Below are 17,611 nucleotides of genomic sequence, written 5' to 3' on the forward strand. Positions count from 1 at the left end.
GACGGACCCCTTACAAGGAGGCGCAGTTTTCCCCCCCTGAAGATACCCCACGCTGGGGTAGATAAAGCTGTTAATGTTAATGATTAATTGTGTTTTACTGTACTTGCACTGTGTAGATGGGTTCCCCTAGTGGCCGGGTGGGACGGCTGTCCCCATAGAAACAGTGCAGGAGAAAGGAGGAGCCGACAGCAGAAGGGGGAGGGAGAGAAAGTGTCGTAAGGAAAAAAAGTAGAGTTTGAGGCAGTTGATTCCGGGACGGGGGAGAAGGAGCAACGGGGGCAGAGTGTGGGAGCTATGGTGATAGCTAGCGGAAGGAAAAGAAAGATGACGTGTCCTCGGTGATGAAGCAGAGTTGGGTGGGTCAAGTCTGCGGTAGCCGGAGTGGGAGCCCAGGTGAAGTAGAGTAGCCGGGCACATCCCCCCTCAGAGAGGAGACGACAAGAAAAGCTTTCCCCGGCAGGAAGTGTGACTGCGTATTACAAGATCCGTGCATTGAGTCTGTTGTAACACCCTGTGCAATAAACATGTCGTTTGGTTCAACTGATCTCCGCCTGCAAAGTCTTCCTGCGTCTGACAGCGTGCTCTCTTCCACCACACTCTGTCCCACAGAACAATCCCCTGTCCCAAAAGTGACGGCGGAGCCGGGGGTTAGCCTGGCATACAAAGGGGCCACGACTACAACCCCCGAGGCACCCCTGGCACCCCGTTACAGGTATCCACATGAAAAAGAATTTGTGGGCACAAACTTGAAGTGTTAATTAATCTGTAGGGAAATCAAAGCTCTGAAATCTTTCCTTTTGTCAATAAGTAATTTGCATAGTGGTGATGTGTCGCCCCAGAAACATCAATCCAGCTTCAGGGATGCCACAGCGTCTTCTTTTAATATGGCAAACCGGTATGTTAGTTTTGTATGTGTCGTGACGCCACTCACGGCTTGCGGTCAGGGATATGAATGACTGCCACTGCAGATTTTATGAGCGTCGGGGCTGATGGGGTCTGCAGTCAGATGGTGTGGCCTCCCATGAGTGAGGCAGGCCCCAGGGGCTTAGGTGTATAGAATAACGGGTCCCAGAATAACTCAGGCAAAGTCCAAAAGTCACTTAACTGATTTTTACTCACACAGATGTTGCTGTGACCTGACCCGGGCGTTGCTGTGATGAACCAGGTAGGACCGGGGGCTCCTTCGGGCCAGTCTGAGGGTGACACTTAGCTCGCCTTCTTAGCACTTCTGTGTTCGGATAACCCCCTGACCTAAAGTACCACAGGGGTCTATCAAGGGAGTCGCTGCTGCCTTTTCTCCCCTTTTTGGACCGTTTTCCATCAGCGTGGACCAGGTGAGATGGCTTCTGGCGCTATCTCCTTATGGGTCCCTGCGTTGCTGCGGAGGCTCGGACTCTGTGTGGTTGGTGAGGTACTTGTAGTTCCCCTCACCGGCAGGTTTAGCAGGTCATTAAAACAGGGTCTGCTCTAGGGATCTGTTCCCCGTATGTGCCTAGTCACCCCAGACACTCCTCTCTGACTCACCAGGTGACCTTTCTCCCCCGCCAACTGTCACTACACCGCGCAGGGTCTGACTAGTGTGAGCTTGCGTATCGCTTAGCAACCGCCGCTCACCACTACCAGACTGGCTCTCTCCACTCCTTTCCTTTCAATCTCTGCACTTTAACTCCCAGCCCCTCCGCTACACCTCTTGAAAAGAATTGAAGGCTAGCCCGCCTCTGGAGACTACCCAAGGGTCCCCTCTAAAGGTGTGGGAGACCTGGTTGCTATGTGTCTGCGTACACACCTCATTCTGGTCTTTAGGATTACCTGGAAGTACTGTCCCAGCGTGGGTGCAGTACTCAGTGGTGCCTGACCGGGTCAGGGGCACCACAGTTGCATTAAAAAAATATATACTGTATATGCTAGCGTTAAGAGGGTTTTCCAAAGGGTCATTTATTACCAGTCAGGGACCTGCCACTTGGACCTCCCCTGATTATGACTTCCGCGAGACCTTTGCCTATAGCAGTTGTCTGTAATGCGGCTGGCACTCCTGCAGATCAGTGATAAATGTGCATTGTGAAAAAAACTACATCTTGCTTTAAATTTCCACGACAGATTACAGCAGATTGCTTAGCATCAAGCTATGAGACACCATATCACCAGCTGTTTGATTGGGACACTTCTACCAAAAATAATACTGCCCAAAGTGGATAAATCCAAAGCGCCCCAGGCCTGAGCACTTCCATTCTGCTTGTCATGTGCAGATATTATCCTCAAATGTGACATTTGAGCTGGAATGAATCCATTTAAAACAGTGAAATTGGATAAAATAAATAATAATGTTTACCATAGCAAGATCTAACTTACAAGGTCGGAACATTTTCAGATTTTGTTTCACAGAGTTTTCAAATTGATTGATGACTTCTTCTATTTTCAGTCGTAAATTCTCTTCTTTAATTGCATATGTATATTTTCTCAGCAATGGGGTATTTGATAAGTTCCAGATAAACTCTCCACGATCAAAACTTTTCTTATATGAATGCTGGAATTTCTGTAATGTAAAATCGTATGGCATCATTATTAATTGTCCCAAGTCTTCAGGGAATAGACTCATGAAATACTGAGGAAGGTTTGTAGATTTATTAAATTACAGTTTTCTGTTATAAATACATTGTATTATGTGGGATTTGGACTGATCAGTGATCACCCTAATTTATTAAGCATTATGTTTAAAAAAAACCCCCCCAAAAAAAAAACCCGCTCTGTCCAACACTTCCTTACATTTACACTTTCATTCAGCTGAAGGCTAATTTTAATGAATATATACTGTATATTTGATTTGGCCAAATCTACATGCAGTCTGAATGGGAAAAGAACAGTAAGTTCTCTCCTGCTGAAATCAGCAGGTTTAGACGATTTGAGTCTATTGTTTATGGTCCACTCAATGAACCTGTCATGTCCTATAACAATATTAATCTGCAGATACAGTTACAGGGTTAATCTGCAGGTTAATATCGTTATAAAGGTACCAAGCCGCAGTATTGGAAGTAAGTTAATTTTTCCCGGGACCCGCTGGCTTTCAGTCATGGAGGCATGCCCGAAGCAATTACAATCCTTGCTCACAGCACTGAGAACGATGGCTATAAGCACATCCTGGTGCTGATTGACAGCTGGCTCTTTAATGGTGCACTGCAGAGCAGACTGTAAGTTAGTGTCAGTGTGCTTACAGCCGCCACTCCTCAGTGCTGTGAGTGGTGACTGTAATTGATCTGGGCACGCCTGCATGACTGAAAACCGACGGCTACCAGGAAGAATCAAGGTCATTCTTTACCGGGTACCATACTTTTAGTACCACATTGGGGCACCTTCATAATGCTATTAATATGCAAGTTAATAGGATTATCGGACCTGACATATTCCCTTTAAGGCTATGTGCGCACTAGAAAAGTGATTTTTCTCAAGAAAAATTCTTGAGAAACTTCTGGGAGGTGAAGATTACCGCACCTGCGGTAAAAAAAATGCACCAAAACCGCGGGAAAAACGCATGCGTTTTTGCAGAGATTTTGCCGTATTTTTGCCGCGGTTTTTCCGCAGGTTGGTCCCTCCGGTTTTTTATGCTGTAACTGCAATAAATAATATAGATAATAGATAGATAATCGATAGATAGATAGACAGACAGATAATGCATAGAGGTAAAGATGGATAGATAGATAGATAGATAATAGATGAGAAAGACATATATAATGTCCCACCCCCTGCATATTCTGAGCTGGCACCCTTTAGTGACTTTCATGTGGCACTAAAGGGTGCTTAGCCTTGTATTTAGCCAAAAAATAAATAAATAATTTAAAAAAAAAATGACGTGGGATCCCCCCTATCTTTTGTAGCCAGCTAGGGTAAAGCAGACGGCTGCAGCCTGCAGACCACAGCTGGCAGCTTCACTTTGGCTGGTAATCCAAAACAGAGGGCACCCCACGCTGTTATTTTACATTAAATAAATAATTTAAAACAAAAAACGTGGGGTCCCCCCCAAATTAGATCACCAGCCAAGGTAAAGCAGACAGCTGTGCTCTGGTATTCTCAGACTAGGGAGGTCCACTGTTATTGGACACTCCCCAGCCTAAAAATAGCAGGCTACAGCTGCCCCAGATGTGGCGCATCCATTAGATGTGCCAATCCTGGTGCTTTGCTCCAACTCATCCCGTTGCCCTGGTGCGGTGGCAAACGGGGTAATATATGGGGTTGATGTCAGATGTGTAATGTCACCTGGCATCAAGCCCTTGGGTTCGTGATGTCAGGCGTCTATCAGATACTTGACATCACCAACCCAGTCAGTAAGAAATAACAAATAGACAACAAAAAAAGTTTTATTTGAAAAAACACTCCCCAAAACATTCCCTCTTTCACCAATTTATTGAAAAGAACAATCAATTCCAGGTCCGGCGTAATCCATACCATAGTCACTGTCCCAGTCAATGAAGAACAAAATGTTCCCCATTGGCTGGGAGAGCAATGCAGTGACCTGAGCTAACATCAATAGGTCAGCCCAGGTCACTGCAGGGCATAACGAGCGCTGACTTCAGGAGGTTAGATGAGATCATTACCTGCTGTGATGATCTCCTGCACTGCTGACGTCAGTGCTGTCACTGACTTCTATGCCCGCCGTGTTCTCAGCAATATCGCTAGAGCCCATGACGTTACCGCTAGTGACAGTCTCGGGCCGCCCGCGAGACGGGCATAGAAGGCAGTGACAGCGGTAACGTCAGCACTGCACGAGATCGTCACACAAGGTAATGATCTCATCTAACCTGACAGCAGCGCTAGCCTCCCCGCAGCTGCCAGCACTGCAGGGTGAGAAGCTGCTGATACTGCAGTGCGGGCAGACACTGACACTGCAGTGTGGGCAGCCGCGGGACTGGAGTGGGACACAGACTGCACGGGCACCCGAAGGTCACACGGAAGTGCTTCCGTGCGGCGTCCAGGGAGTGTGATGTGTGTTTACTCTCTGCTCCGCTTCCTCTTCCTGTCATAATGACATCACTTCCCTGCAAAATGCAGGGTAGTGATGAACATTACCGCAGGTAAATCGCGGCTATACCGAGGGTATACCGCACATCATTTGCTACCTGCGGTATACCCGCGGTATTTCGCTATAATATTACAGTGAATGGAGTCAAATACCGCAGGTACCTGCGGAAAAGAAGTGACATGCACATTTTCTCAGGAAATTTTCTCAAGAGATTCTGCAGAAAGAATTTTCTTGAGAAAAAAACGCAGTGTGCGCACAGCTATTTTTTTCCCATAATTTTTGCTGGGAAATGTCTGCAGAAAGATTACAAACATTTCTCAAGAAATTTCTGCAGCAAAACCGCTGTTAAAACCGCGGGTAAAACCGCAGTGTGCGCACAGGGCCTTAGTGTCATAAAGGATGGAACATCTGAAATAATATTTCAATGCTAATTTACTGGTAGGATAGAAAAGGCTCAGAAGACTTTTGCTGCCGATGTCTCACCAACTGAGTTTTCTGGATTATAGCTGTATAATCCAAGAAGAAAATCACTGTACGTACATTAAATTCATGAGAAATCTTTATTCTGAATGCTAAATAGTGGTGTAATTCTGGGCATGGTAGAGAATCAATCTGAAGAAATAGTTTCTCCTTTCACAATATTTCAGTCCTACCTTCGTTAAAGTTTCATCGAGTATACCAGCTAATTTTCCTACTTCAAATAGGATTTCAGGAGTGGATTTAATTTCTGCTGCCGGCGTCCCAGGAAGGTAGGTCAGAAGTCGTACCATATGTTTTTGTATGACAGCTCCATAGTCTAAAAATAAAGTGTAAATTTGTTATCATATCGAAAATTAAAATCTTTCTAAAAAGCAATTAGTGCAACATGGGTTATGATTGTTTATTTTATTGTATCCTTGAAGGCCTACCGTAATCTACCGTGTAATCTTAACTATACTGTGTCATCTGGTTCCTTACTGTCTTTTACTTTTTTTTTTTATTCACATTTGTAAGAAATACCTGTCACTTCTTAATTTCTTACAATAATATGTTAGACATTAGTGTGGCTTACAAAATGTCCTGAAAACTAGAAGGGACTGTGCACTATGAGGCATCGCTATACAAAGTGCAGTGATAGCAGCTGTGTCAAAGGCAAGTATAAAGGGAGCTTTACACGCTGCGACATCGCTAACGATATATCGTCGGAGTCACGTCGTTAGTGACGCACATCCGGCGCCGTTAACGACATTGCAGCGTGTGACACCAATGAGCGACGATCAACGAGAGCAAAAACGTGAAAAATCGTTGCTCGTTGACACGTCGTTCATTTCTTTAATATCGTTGCTGTTGAAGGTACGATGTTGTTCGTCGTTCCAGTGGCAGCACACATTGCTATGTGTGACACTGCAGGAAAGACGAACACCTCCTTACCTGCGGCCGCCCACAATGAGGAAGGAAGGAAGTGGGTGGGATGTTCGTCTCGCTTATCTCCGCCCCCTCCGCTTCTATTGGGTGGCCGCTTAGTGACGTCGCTGTGACGCCGAACAAACCGCCCACTTAGAAAGGATGTGGTTCGCCAGTCACAGCGACGTCGCTAGACAGGTAAGCAGTGTGATGGATCTGAGCGATGTTGTGCGCCACGGGCAGCGATTTGCCCGTGACGCACAACCGGCGGGGGCGTGTACGCTCACTAGCGATCACACTAGCGAGATAGCAGCGTGTAAAGTGCCCTTAAGAGTTATAGGGAAAACTAAAGGCCCCGTCACATGCTCCAATATATCGTGCGATCGCATGAGCAATCGCACCCACCCCCGTCGGTTGTGCGTCACGGGCAATTCATTGCCCGTGGCGCACAATGTCGTTAACCCCCGTCACACGTACTTACCTCCCTGTGGCACTGTGTCAGTAGCCAGTCAGGGCACCCTGAGGTAACCTCTTAAGGGTCCGAAGCCTACGGCTCATGCTGGCAAGCTCAGGGAAGTCATGAAACTAGACAGCCATCGCGGTGGACAGTGGTGAGAAAAGTGGGAGTATAGAGACACAGGTGCCCGGCAGCTTGGCCGCTAGTTCCAAGATAGCGAGGATAAGTCAAGAGAGAGTACCCCGAAAACACAGTAACCGCAGAACCATCAGGAGTGAGGCCATGTCTTTCATAGTGTGGAAAAAATAAACTGTTCAAGTTTTGATTTACCAAGAGCACTTCAATGTCATGTGTTTGTCTACTGCACAAGCCAAAGAAAGCAGTAATGCGGGCGTCATACGATACGATCTATCGTGCGATCGCACGAGCAATCGTACCCGCCCCCGTCGTTTGTGTGTCACGGGCAATTATTTGCCCGTGGCGCACAATGTCGTTAACCCCCATCACACGTACTTACCTCCCTAATGACGTCACTGTGGGCGGCGAACATCCTCTTCCTGAAGGGGAGGGATGTTTGGCGTCACAGCGACGTCACACAGTGGTCGCCCAATAGGTAAGCTGTGTTCGTCATTCCCAAGGTGTCACACGTAGCGATGTGTGCTGCCTCGGGAACGACGAACAACCGGCCCACAGAAGGAGGAACGACATTATGAAAATTTTTTGCTTGTTAACAGTTGTTCGGAGCTGTCACACGCTACGACATCTCTAACGATGCCGGATGTGCGTCACGAATTCCGTGACCCCGACGACATATCGTTAGATATATCGTAGCTTGTGATGGGGCCTTTAGGCTTAAAAGGCGTTGTCTGATATAAATAAGTTATCACCGATCTACAGGACTGTTTGGACCCAATCGGAAATATGGGCTACTTTTATCCTTGCTAGAAGTGACAGTACGCATGCACCTTTACTTTGAGTAATAAATATTTCATGTTATATAGATTGATCACTGCAGGTACCTTAATTAATACTTCCACTGATCAGCAAGTCCAATGGATGGGTGGTAACATTTCCCCAGGCAACACCTTTAATAAGTTCACAATGCATTTGGCTGCCCTGGACTTAAGTGCTACTGTATGCATGCACTACATGTATGCTGAAATCTCATAATGCCATTAGCTCCCATATAAAGAACTAAAATGACATTCTAGACCAGACATGCACAATTTGCAGCCCAGGAGCCTCATGCGGCCACCCAGCCATCTGGACACAGAAGCTCCATATGATCAGCCACATACAGACAAGCATGTCAGAGAGAAGTGGTGTCTAGACATGACCAGTGATGGGTAAGTGCTAACGGTGCACTGTACAGCCATCTCAGTCTCCCATATAACAGAATGGGGTCCCTTAATCCCAGTTTGTTACTTAAAAGAGGAGTAATGGAGTTAGAGGTGGCCATCTAAACATTCAGATCTCTCAATTGTAGTTTATGGGAGTTGTGCTAAACTAATACTGTAACACCTATGATCTTCAATGGAGAAAGTCACCATCATGCAGTGTCTCCTCTATGTGGTGGCGATTTAGAAAAAGGGAATCCATATTCTCCCAATAGGTGGTCCAAAAAGTGGAACTTAAGTCTATTGTGTATTTAGGTTGTATTGATACCCATGGGATGTTAAGTATAATAATATAGTCCACAGACCATAAGAGTTTGTGTACGCCTGCTGTAGATTTAGGTTGTCAATGGACACATTGGCAATGTTCTTCTGTTAAGTAAATCAAGGGATGTCTTCTAAACTTCTCATGAAGAGCAGTTGGTCTGCTCACCCTTCTCTGTGTGGATATAGCTGATAGGGCTTGTAGTCCTGTCTTGTAGTTCATTTATGTTGAGATAAATTACGTACTAATGTATGGTTCCAGGACAAAGGTTCCAATTCTGACATTTTGCTTAAAGAAGTTGTCCAGTTACCAAAACTATTTTTTTTCCTCAGAATTCTTGCTAATATGTGCCTTTCCACACATCTATTATGTTATTTCAGCAATATTATCTTTTATCATGCTCTAGCAGCACATCCTCATTGCTGGCTCCAGCTCTGAAGGGGTTAATCTCTCTCCTGACTTCCTGGGTTCAGTTCCTACAACTCTCATAATTCTTTGCGGCTCTAGGACTGTATCTAACACACCCACTCAGCTCTCCACCCAAAGACTCCTCCCTGCCTCTTCCCTGTGGAAGCACTGAGAGAAATCACAGCAGAGACAGCAGAAGCTCCCAGCCTTGCACAGCCAGGGGAAGAAAGCGTCTATCTCCTGCTTGTTCTCATATAGTTCATAGTCTGTGTGTGTACAGAAATTATGATTATTAGCCGGCGCAACGTGTGAAAAAAATAATTGGGGAAAAAAATCATGAGATTGCTTTTTCCCCTCTTGCCTAGTCTCTGTGTGTCATCCGTATCATCCGTTTGGCATGCATTTTGCAGGCTACTTTCACATCAGTGTTTTTTTGCCTGTAGGCAAAAAACCGCAAACCGTATATGACCGGATCCTGTGGATTAAATGTGTAACGCATGCAACCGCAATTGTTATTTTACCGGATCCTTCTGCAGTGGGACACAGAATTTATTGGCCGGCGCTGGAGTCGGCTGAACTCCTGATCTCACAGCCTGCACACGCTGCAATGGATGCAGGTTAACAGCAGTCACTGCCTGCTGCCGATCACGTGTGCCACACCATGTGCGGTCTGTGTGGTCAGGAGTTGAGCTGAGTTCAGATCATCTGACTCCAGTGCCAGACTGAACTCAGCTGACCTCACAGCCCGCACACGCTGCGATGGATGCAGGGGGACACAGAACAAGTAACTGGCCGACACTGGAGTCATCTGATTACTTGTTCTGCTGGCTGTGTGGTCAGGAGTAGGGATGAGTGAGCAGTAAAATGCTCTGGTGCTCGATGGGAGAAGCCCATGTCGATTTTTTTTTTTATTTTTTATAATTCATTAAAAATTTAAAAAAAAACAAACCCAAACACATAACCCTAACCCTCGGGTTAGGGGTAAAAAAAAAAAAAAAAAAAAAAAAGTGTGTTCTCCCGCTGCATTTTCTATTGCTAAGGATAACCCAAGCAGCTACTAGCTGCTAACCCCCACTGCTTGGTGTTACCTTCACTGGCAATGGAAAATCCAGGGAAGCCTTTTTTTTTATTTTGCCTAAAATCTTTTTAAAAAAAAAATGACGTGGGCTTCGCGGTATTTTTTGTACACTAGCCAGGTACAGTAGGCAGGTACGGGCTGCCCCCAATCCCTAGCTGCCTATTTGTACCTGGCTAGGAACCAAAAATATAGGGAAGCCCTTTTTTTTTGTTTTTAAATTATTTCATGAATTTCATGAAATAATAAAAAAAAAAAAAAATGACGTGGGCTTTGGTCATTTTTTTCTGTCCAACCAGGTACAAGTAGGCAGCTGGGGATTGGAATTCGCAGCGCAGAGTGGCCAAAGCTTTCTGGGCCCCCCGCTGCGAATTGCAGTCCACTGCTGCCCCAGAAAATGGCACTTTCATAGAAGCGCCATCTTCTGGCGCTGTATCCAACTCTTCCAGTGGTTCTGGTGCCAGGTGGCACGCAGGGTAATAAGGGGCTAATACCAGATTTGTTTTACCAGCTGGTATAAAGCCCAAGATTCTTAATGTCAGGCCAAGTTTGACCCGGCCATTAAGAATCTCCAATAAAGGGTTAAAAAAAAAAAGACATCACACAGAGAAAAATACTTTATTAGAAATAAATACACAGACACATTAGGGACTCCATCTCACCCCTCCATGATAGAGAGATTTCTGTACTGATCATGCCAGGAGAGAGAGAGGGAAAAGAGAGAGAGGGAAAAGAGAGAGAGAGGGAAAAGAGAGAGAGAGGGAAAAGAGAGAGAGGGGGAAAAGAGAGGGAGGGAAATGAGAGTGAGAGAGGGAAATGAGAGTGAGAGAGGGAAAAGAGTGAGAGAGGGAAAAGAGAGTGAGAGGGAAAAGAGAGAGGGAGGGAAAAGAGAGAGAGAGGGAAAAGAGAGAGAGAGGGAAAAGAGAGAGAGAGGGAAAAGAGAGAGAGAGCGAGAGAGGGAGAAGAGAGAAGAGAGAAGAGAAAGAGAGAAAGAGAAAGAGAGAAATATAGAGAAAGAGAGAGAAAAAGAGAGAGAGAGAGAAAAAGAGAAAGAGAAAGAGAGAAAGAGATAGAGAAAGAGAGATAAAGAAAGAGAGAAAGAGAGATAGAGAAAGAGAGATAGAGAAAAAGAAAGAGAGAGAGAAGGAAGAGAGAGAGAGAAGGAAGAGAGAGAGGAGAGGGAAGAGAGGTGCTCTGCACCAACTTGCTCCACTCTGTGAATTGTTGTGCAGGTGACAGAGTGAAGACAGTTGGTCCCATGCAGCACAAGTCACAGAGTGAAGTAACTTAGTCCCATGCAGCACGACAGGTGACAGAGCAGAGCGGTGACATACTCTGCTCTGACACATGCGATGCTGCATGTCACCAGCTTGTCAGTCTCTTGCTGCGTCCGGTCACCTGCGCTGCTGGTGGGAGTATATGATCACACTACCCGACACCACACGCTCTCCTGACACCGGAGCAGAGTGGGCGGCTGGATAGTGTGATCAGATACTTACGTGACAGGGGGGGTTTCAGCTGAAGAAACACCCCCTGTACTCCACACTGGCGTCCCGTGTCTCAGCAATCTGCTGAACACTTAGCCCTCTTCACCGCTCCATACTGGCAGCCTCCAGATCCTCCCCTCGATGCTGGGCTGTGACGTGCGGTAGTCACCGCCTACAGCCCAGTCAATCAGTGTGAGTGGCGCCAGCATCCCCTGACATAACGTCCAATCTGAGAGCCCGGAACTTGACGTGACATCAGAGGATACTAGCGGCCCCAGCACCAGGGGGTCATGTGACCGGCACTGAGCTTGCAGGATAGCGCCGCTCAGTGCCAGAACTGCAAATAGAAGACAATGAAGAAAACACCTAAAATAGTAAGTTACACTCAAATAGAAAATAAAAAAAAAAAATAGTTGAACAACCCCTTTAAGATCTTTTAACTGTGATTTGCATTTAGATAAGTTACATTGGGTACATTTACTACTACTGAATAAAGAATATTCTCACCAATAGCTTGTAGAGACATGATGGCACCAGTTTTTGTGAGCAGAGCATTTGGTGTAGGAAGACCTTCATCATACAGGAACTTCATGGCATATGTCTGTACTTCAATTAGCTTTGTGTTCTTACTGTCTTCACCATTCGTTATCTTCAGAACATACTCTCTTTGTGTAGTTCTCCCATCATCCCACGTCTGGATGTAGAAGTTCTGATCATCGTAACTTGGCAGAGGCTTTACTTTGGAAACTTGCAAGCCAAAAAGTGTCTGTGCCAAACTAATGGCCTGCTCTTCATTGACAGCTGGCTTGCTGCTGATTTGTGACTTTCCAGTCTCATTTTCAGAAGTCATCTTCTATAAATCTAAAATATAAACTGTTATAGTTTACCAGAATGGGTACAATTTAATTAATTGTCTGCAATATTACATGGAAATCTAATGTGTGAATATGTAAGTGAAGTCATTTAGTACGAATAGTCGATGATTAAGATATAACAAAGAAAACTTGCTTAACTATTCTCAAATTCAAATAAATGTCCAGACCCTGCAAGAGTTCATGAGCATCTTTGTTGTGCTACCTCCTCTGACTCTCCAGATGAATGGCATGCAATATTTAAAAGGTCATGACTTATGACCATCTGCATGGAAGATTTTATTGACACGTGATGACATAAGTCTCCTGAAATTGAAATAAACCAGAAGTTTAATGACCCAAAACCAAGCAATAAGGATTGATTTGGCTAGTAAAATCTAAGTGAGGCTATATAGTTAAGTAGTTAATACTATTGGAAAAAAAAATGTCCACCATATTTAAGGCTTAAAACACACTTCCGCAAAAAAAAGTACGTGTCTTACGGTCCGTTTTTCCGTTTTCAGTGTTCCGTTTTTTAGGGGCGTTTCTCCGGTACGTATGTCATCCGTGTGATGGCGTATGCGAGCCGTGTGTGCGTGTGGAATGTCCGTATTGACAGAAAATATGTACGTGTGCTGTCCATGTGCGGTCCGTTTTTAAAGGCCCGCATTCTTACCCAATTAACGATTTTAATCATTTATCATGAGGTCCTGGTGTTGTTGTTTGCTTTCAATTGACCTGATAGATTGGAAACAAGTGTTGCAGATTTTGTGATGAAAAACGGACACGGACGATACGTGCTAAACACGGACATACTCCGTGTGCGGTCCGTGCAGGCACAAAGCCATAGACTAAAGCGGGTCCGTGCCTGCGTGCTGCCGGCCAAAAACGGACATGTCATCCGTGTAGAAAAGCGCACACACGTACTTACCACACGGACACACGTTCCGTGTGATTTTACGTGTGTGTGCCATCTACCATTGAATAACATGGGTCTCCGTGTCTCCGTGTCTCCGGTACGTGCAAATACGTACCGCACACGTACAAAAAAAACGAATGTGTGTTGCGGGTCTCACCGATGTATGGGAAAGGGTAACAGGTAAGGTTTTATGTAAAATCCCAGTGTCACTTTTGTGACGCCCTGGACAACAGGGGTCACAGGTAACAACACCTACCACATTACACACACACCCCCATCCCTTGTGAGGACACATCAGTCACCCGAAAGGGAGACCTGATGCCTTCCTCAGGGACAGTAGGGCACACCAGGTGGGCGGAGTCAGGTGGAAAGGCACGCCCACCGAGGAGACTACTGTCTTGAGGCAGGAAATACAAGGAGTTGAGTTCTAGTCAGAGAGTTGACAGGAGGTGTGGAGGAGCAGAGCTGTCAGGGACCCGGGTTGGAGCCTGGGATCCCTGTAATGTCAGGCAGGCAGACAGTGGTGGCCGCCTGCAGGAGTACCGGTACAGCAAACGGCGGAACCGGAGGGACCGGGCCAGGGTTGGAGCCTGCCAGCCCTGAACCGGGGAGTCAACCGTTTACCGGAGCACCAGAAACCGGGTACTCAGACCCTGTCCTAGCTTAGAAGCCACTGAGTATAGGCGAATTAACTGATTGCAGTCTGGACCTCACGGGTTCATCCTCACCCAAAGTCCCAAAAGAAGGCAAAAGCCCACCGATACCAGGTGAGAGTCACCGCCAAGGGCCAAACATCCGACGGGCCAGCGCCTGCGGGCAACCGAGGGCTCCTCCGGCAGCTCAACGCCGCGGAGCGGGCTACCACTGTCCAGGCAGGGGAGCCAACAGTCAAACAAGAGGTGCAAGAGAAAGGGGCCACCATCAGCCTCACAAGGGACACAAGCAACTGGCTGCGGGACCCGACCAGACCCGAATGACTCTGAGAGTGAATTAATCATGAGTATACCAGTGCCATCCGGCACGACACCGCACCGCAGCACGGCACCCTGCACCCCGACAACAACACCATCGCCAGTCCCCACTGGGGCCCCGGGACATACCGCCCCTACCCACGGAGGGGCTAACATCTAGGATGCAGCCGCAACACCGATCCCGGATGAGCCCCCTTCACTCCAGCCACAGCGGTGGTGCATCCCGTCACCACGACTTGTGGGTGGCATCACGACCTGTAGGACGACAACGCGCCCCCCACCAGCTGCGCGCCTCATCCCACACCACCACCACCCCACTGCCTCCCCTTAACAGAGCAACGTGGCCCCCGGTCCGGAGGCGCTCGTGCCACCGACAACTCGAACCCAGACTTCGAGCGGCTCGGCCCGAGCAGCGGAGCGGCCGAGCCCCTCTCAGGGCAGTACACATCGGCTCTTCTGGCATCACGAACAGGATTCGGACAGACCACTTACCTGTGGAAGTGCGCCTTAGAAGTATCCGTCAGCGGCGTCCTGCCAAAAAAGTTGAAGTTCCGCCATCTTGGCGTGAAAATTTCCCGCTCGAGTCGTCTTCCCCGAGCAGTGAAGGCGCGAAAGTGAAGCCCCGCCCCCGAAGGAGGAGTGCTAAGAGAAAACCAAGGGGGAGGCGGGCGACAAGGCTGCCTGATGTAACTGAGAAGATAAAAAGGCAGGGACTCCAGGACCCTGCATCCGTTCCGTTCCTGGACTCCGACAGTGCAGCATGGCGACTCCCGTTCAGCGTCTCGATACCCCGGAGCCTGCGCAAGGAACAGCAGCGTGGGTGAAGGCCTGGACAGAGGAGATGTGTCGCCGCCTCCAGCACCAGGTAAGTTTCCTGGTGGAGCACTGGGCGGCGGAGATGGGGGAGATAGTGGCTGCCGTGTGGGCCCGTGAAAGGATGACGGTGTTGGCAGGGTGGAAAGGCGACCCACGTCCCTATGCCCTTGAGGGGTCGGCCATCGCGACTGAGGGGCTTGGTCTGCTGCTGCCCACCATACCGCCTCCTCCATTGCCCGCAGGGGTTGTTGCTGCTCCTCCACCCGTATCCCCACCCCCGACACTGGTGGTGGAGTCCGTCCCGGGCGCTCATGGGAAGCTGCTTGGGGAGGCTGGCCCGGACCTGCTGTGGTACCCGGCCGCGCTGTGCCCATTGCCCGAGGGGACCCGTTACCGGCCAGTACCCGACCATGAGGCGATGCCGGATGTCCCGGAAGTGACCGCACCCAAGAGTGCCCAGGCCCCAGCAGTCCGCCCGGCCAAGAGGCCCAGAAGGCAAGGCAAGCCGCTCCAGGGTCGCGGGCCTCGGCTGAGGTTCTGCGGGGAGGCAGCTGCAAGGCAGCAGAGCCGGCCGCGACACAGCGGTGCTACCTTTGGAGAGTGCCGATCGTGGTTGGCACTGGGGAGCGCCGGCTGGGCCAGACCCCCACCGCAGTAGACCCCGGGCGTGCGAGTGCCCCGTACTGGGAGCGGCAGCCTAGCCAACTGAGCCAGGAGATAGTGGCCAGAGAGAAGAGGAGAGAGGAGGTACTTGCCCGTACCATCGAGAGGAAGGAGCACCTAAGGAGCGCTGGATATTGGGTGCGGGGCCCCACCTACCAGGGCCAGGTCAGGAGGTTCAACAAGGACAAAGGCTGGGGATTCCTGTACGACCCCGAATTGGATGGAGAAGTTTTCTTTTCCCGGCGAGATGTGAATGCCCATCTCCTGTTCGGGCACCCAGACCGTGACCTCCTGCCCGGCGATCTGGCGCACTACACCCGGCACCGAGGGGAGAGGGGCTGGTTTGCCCTGGATGTCCGGAGCGGCAGACAGCCCCCTCCCCCACCGTACAGCCCCGAAGTGCAGGTGGAAGAAGAGTTCCCTGCTGCAGAATAAAGGTGGTAGCCGTTGCTACAAAAGTACCTGTCCCCATTGGGACTTGTGTTTGACCCCCGTTGACAACCCTGTTGCGTGAGTGACTGCTCATGGACAAGGCCTTGGACTTGCTGGCCACCCAAAAACTTTTGGGCTTGTAAATATTGCCCTATCTGCCCCCTTAACATACCTTCCTGTTCCGTTAGCCTCCGGAGAGGCAGATTGGAGGTAGGACCTGCAGCAGAGCAGGCTGGGGTCCGGTCACCACTGGGACCGGTGACCATCCTCCGGGGAGCCCTTGAGCAACTGCCGGGTGCACCGCACTGTAACCATTCCCGCCTGGGTGATCTGGCCATGTTCCTGTTTCCGGACTGGGGAAAAGGGGTGCTGCCCATTTCTTAGGGGCAGCATCAAGGCTAGGTTGTTTGGGTGGGAAAGGCAGAAGGACATGAACCCGTTCCGTAATAAAGTTATGCAACGTTAAAGTAAAATGCCTCCCGTTATGGGAAGACCTGCAGAAATCATAAATTGTACAAATGTTATTATAAATGTAAATGTTTCCCGTTTTACCGTTTTTACAGTTAAAAGAAAAATAAAAAAAACCCGAAGTTGGTCGGGCAGCCCGCGGACGGTCTGCATTAAACCAAGGGGGAATGTGACACCCTAGACCTCAGGGATCACAGGTAACAACACCTACCACATTACACACACACCCCCATCCCTTATGAGGACACATCAGTCACCCAAAAGGGAGACCTGATGCCTTCCTCAGGGCCAGTAGGGCACACCAGGTGGGTGGAGTCAGGCGGAAAGGCACGCCCACCGAGGAGACTACTGTCCTGAGGCAGGAAATACAAGGAGTCGAGTACTAGTCAGAGAGTTGACAGGAGGTGTGGAGGAGCAGAGCTGTCAGGGACCCGGGTTGGAGCCTGGGATCCCCGTAACGTCAGGCAGGCAGGTGGTGGCCGCCTGCAGGAGTACCGGTACAGCATCCGGCGGAACCAGAAGGACCAGGCCAGGGTTGGAGCCCGCCAGCCCTGAACCGGGGAGTCAACCGTTTACCGGAGCACCAGAAACCTGGTACTCAGACCCCGTCCTAGCTTAGAAGCCACTGAGTATAGGCGAATTAACTGATTGCAGTCTGGACCTCACGGGTTCATTCTCACCCAAAGTCCCGAAAGAAGCCCACCGATACCGGGTGAGAGCCACCGCCAAGGGCCAAACATCCGATGGGCCAGCGTCTGCGGGCAACCGAGGGCTCCTCCGGCAGCTCAACGCCGGGGAGCGGGCTACTACTGTCCAGGCAGGGGAGCCAACAGTCAAACAAGAGGTGCAAGGGAAAGGGGCCACCATCAGCCTCACAAGGGACACAAGCCCCCCCCGGCTGCGCGCCTTGTCCCACACCACCACCACCCCACTGCCTCCCCTTAACAGAGCGACGTGGCCCCCGGTCTGGAGGTGCTCGTGCCACCGACAACCCGAGCCCAGACCTCGAGC

General features: G+C 49.0%; 2 protein-coding genes across 4 annotated transcripts in view; one reads left to right on the plus strand and one right to left on the minus strand.

Moving 5' to 3' along the window:
* HYKK (hydroxylysine kinase) overlaps positions 1-17,611 on the minus strand; it is a 68,905-nt gene that overhangs the window by 35,227 nt on the left and 16,067 nt on the right. For all 3 annotated transcript variants that reach the window (XM_075345661.1, XM_075345659.1, XM_075345660.1), the window contains 3 exons: positions 11,988-12,341; positions 5,665-5,807; positions 2,350-2,533 (listed from right to left, as the gene is read on the minus strand). In XM_075345661.1, coding sequence (XP_075201776.1) covers positions 2,350-2,533; positions 5,665-5,807; positions 11,988-12,330 — 670 coding nt within the window. In that variant the 5' untranslated portion in view covers positions 12,331-12,341. The remainder of the gene's footprint in view (positions 1-2,349; positions 2,534-5,664; positions 5,808-11,987; positions 12,342-17,611) is intronic.
* The window catches only part of LOC142303856 (long-chain fatty acid transport protein 2-like), a 156,580-nt gene that overhangs the window by 26,699 nt on the left and 112,270 nt on the right, over positions 1-17,611 (plus strand). The window lies entirely within an intron of this gene.

The sequence above is a fragment of the Anomaloglossus baeobatrachus genome, chromosome 4 (assembly GCF_048569485.1).
Source record: "Anomaloglossus baeobatrachus isolate aAnoBae1 chromosome 4, aAnoBae1.hap1, whole genome shotgun sequence".
NCBI lineage: Eukaryota > Metazoa > Chordata > Amphibia > Anura > Aromobatidae > Anomaloglossus > Anomaloglossus baeobatrachus.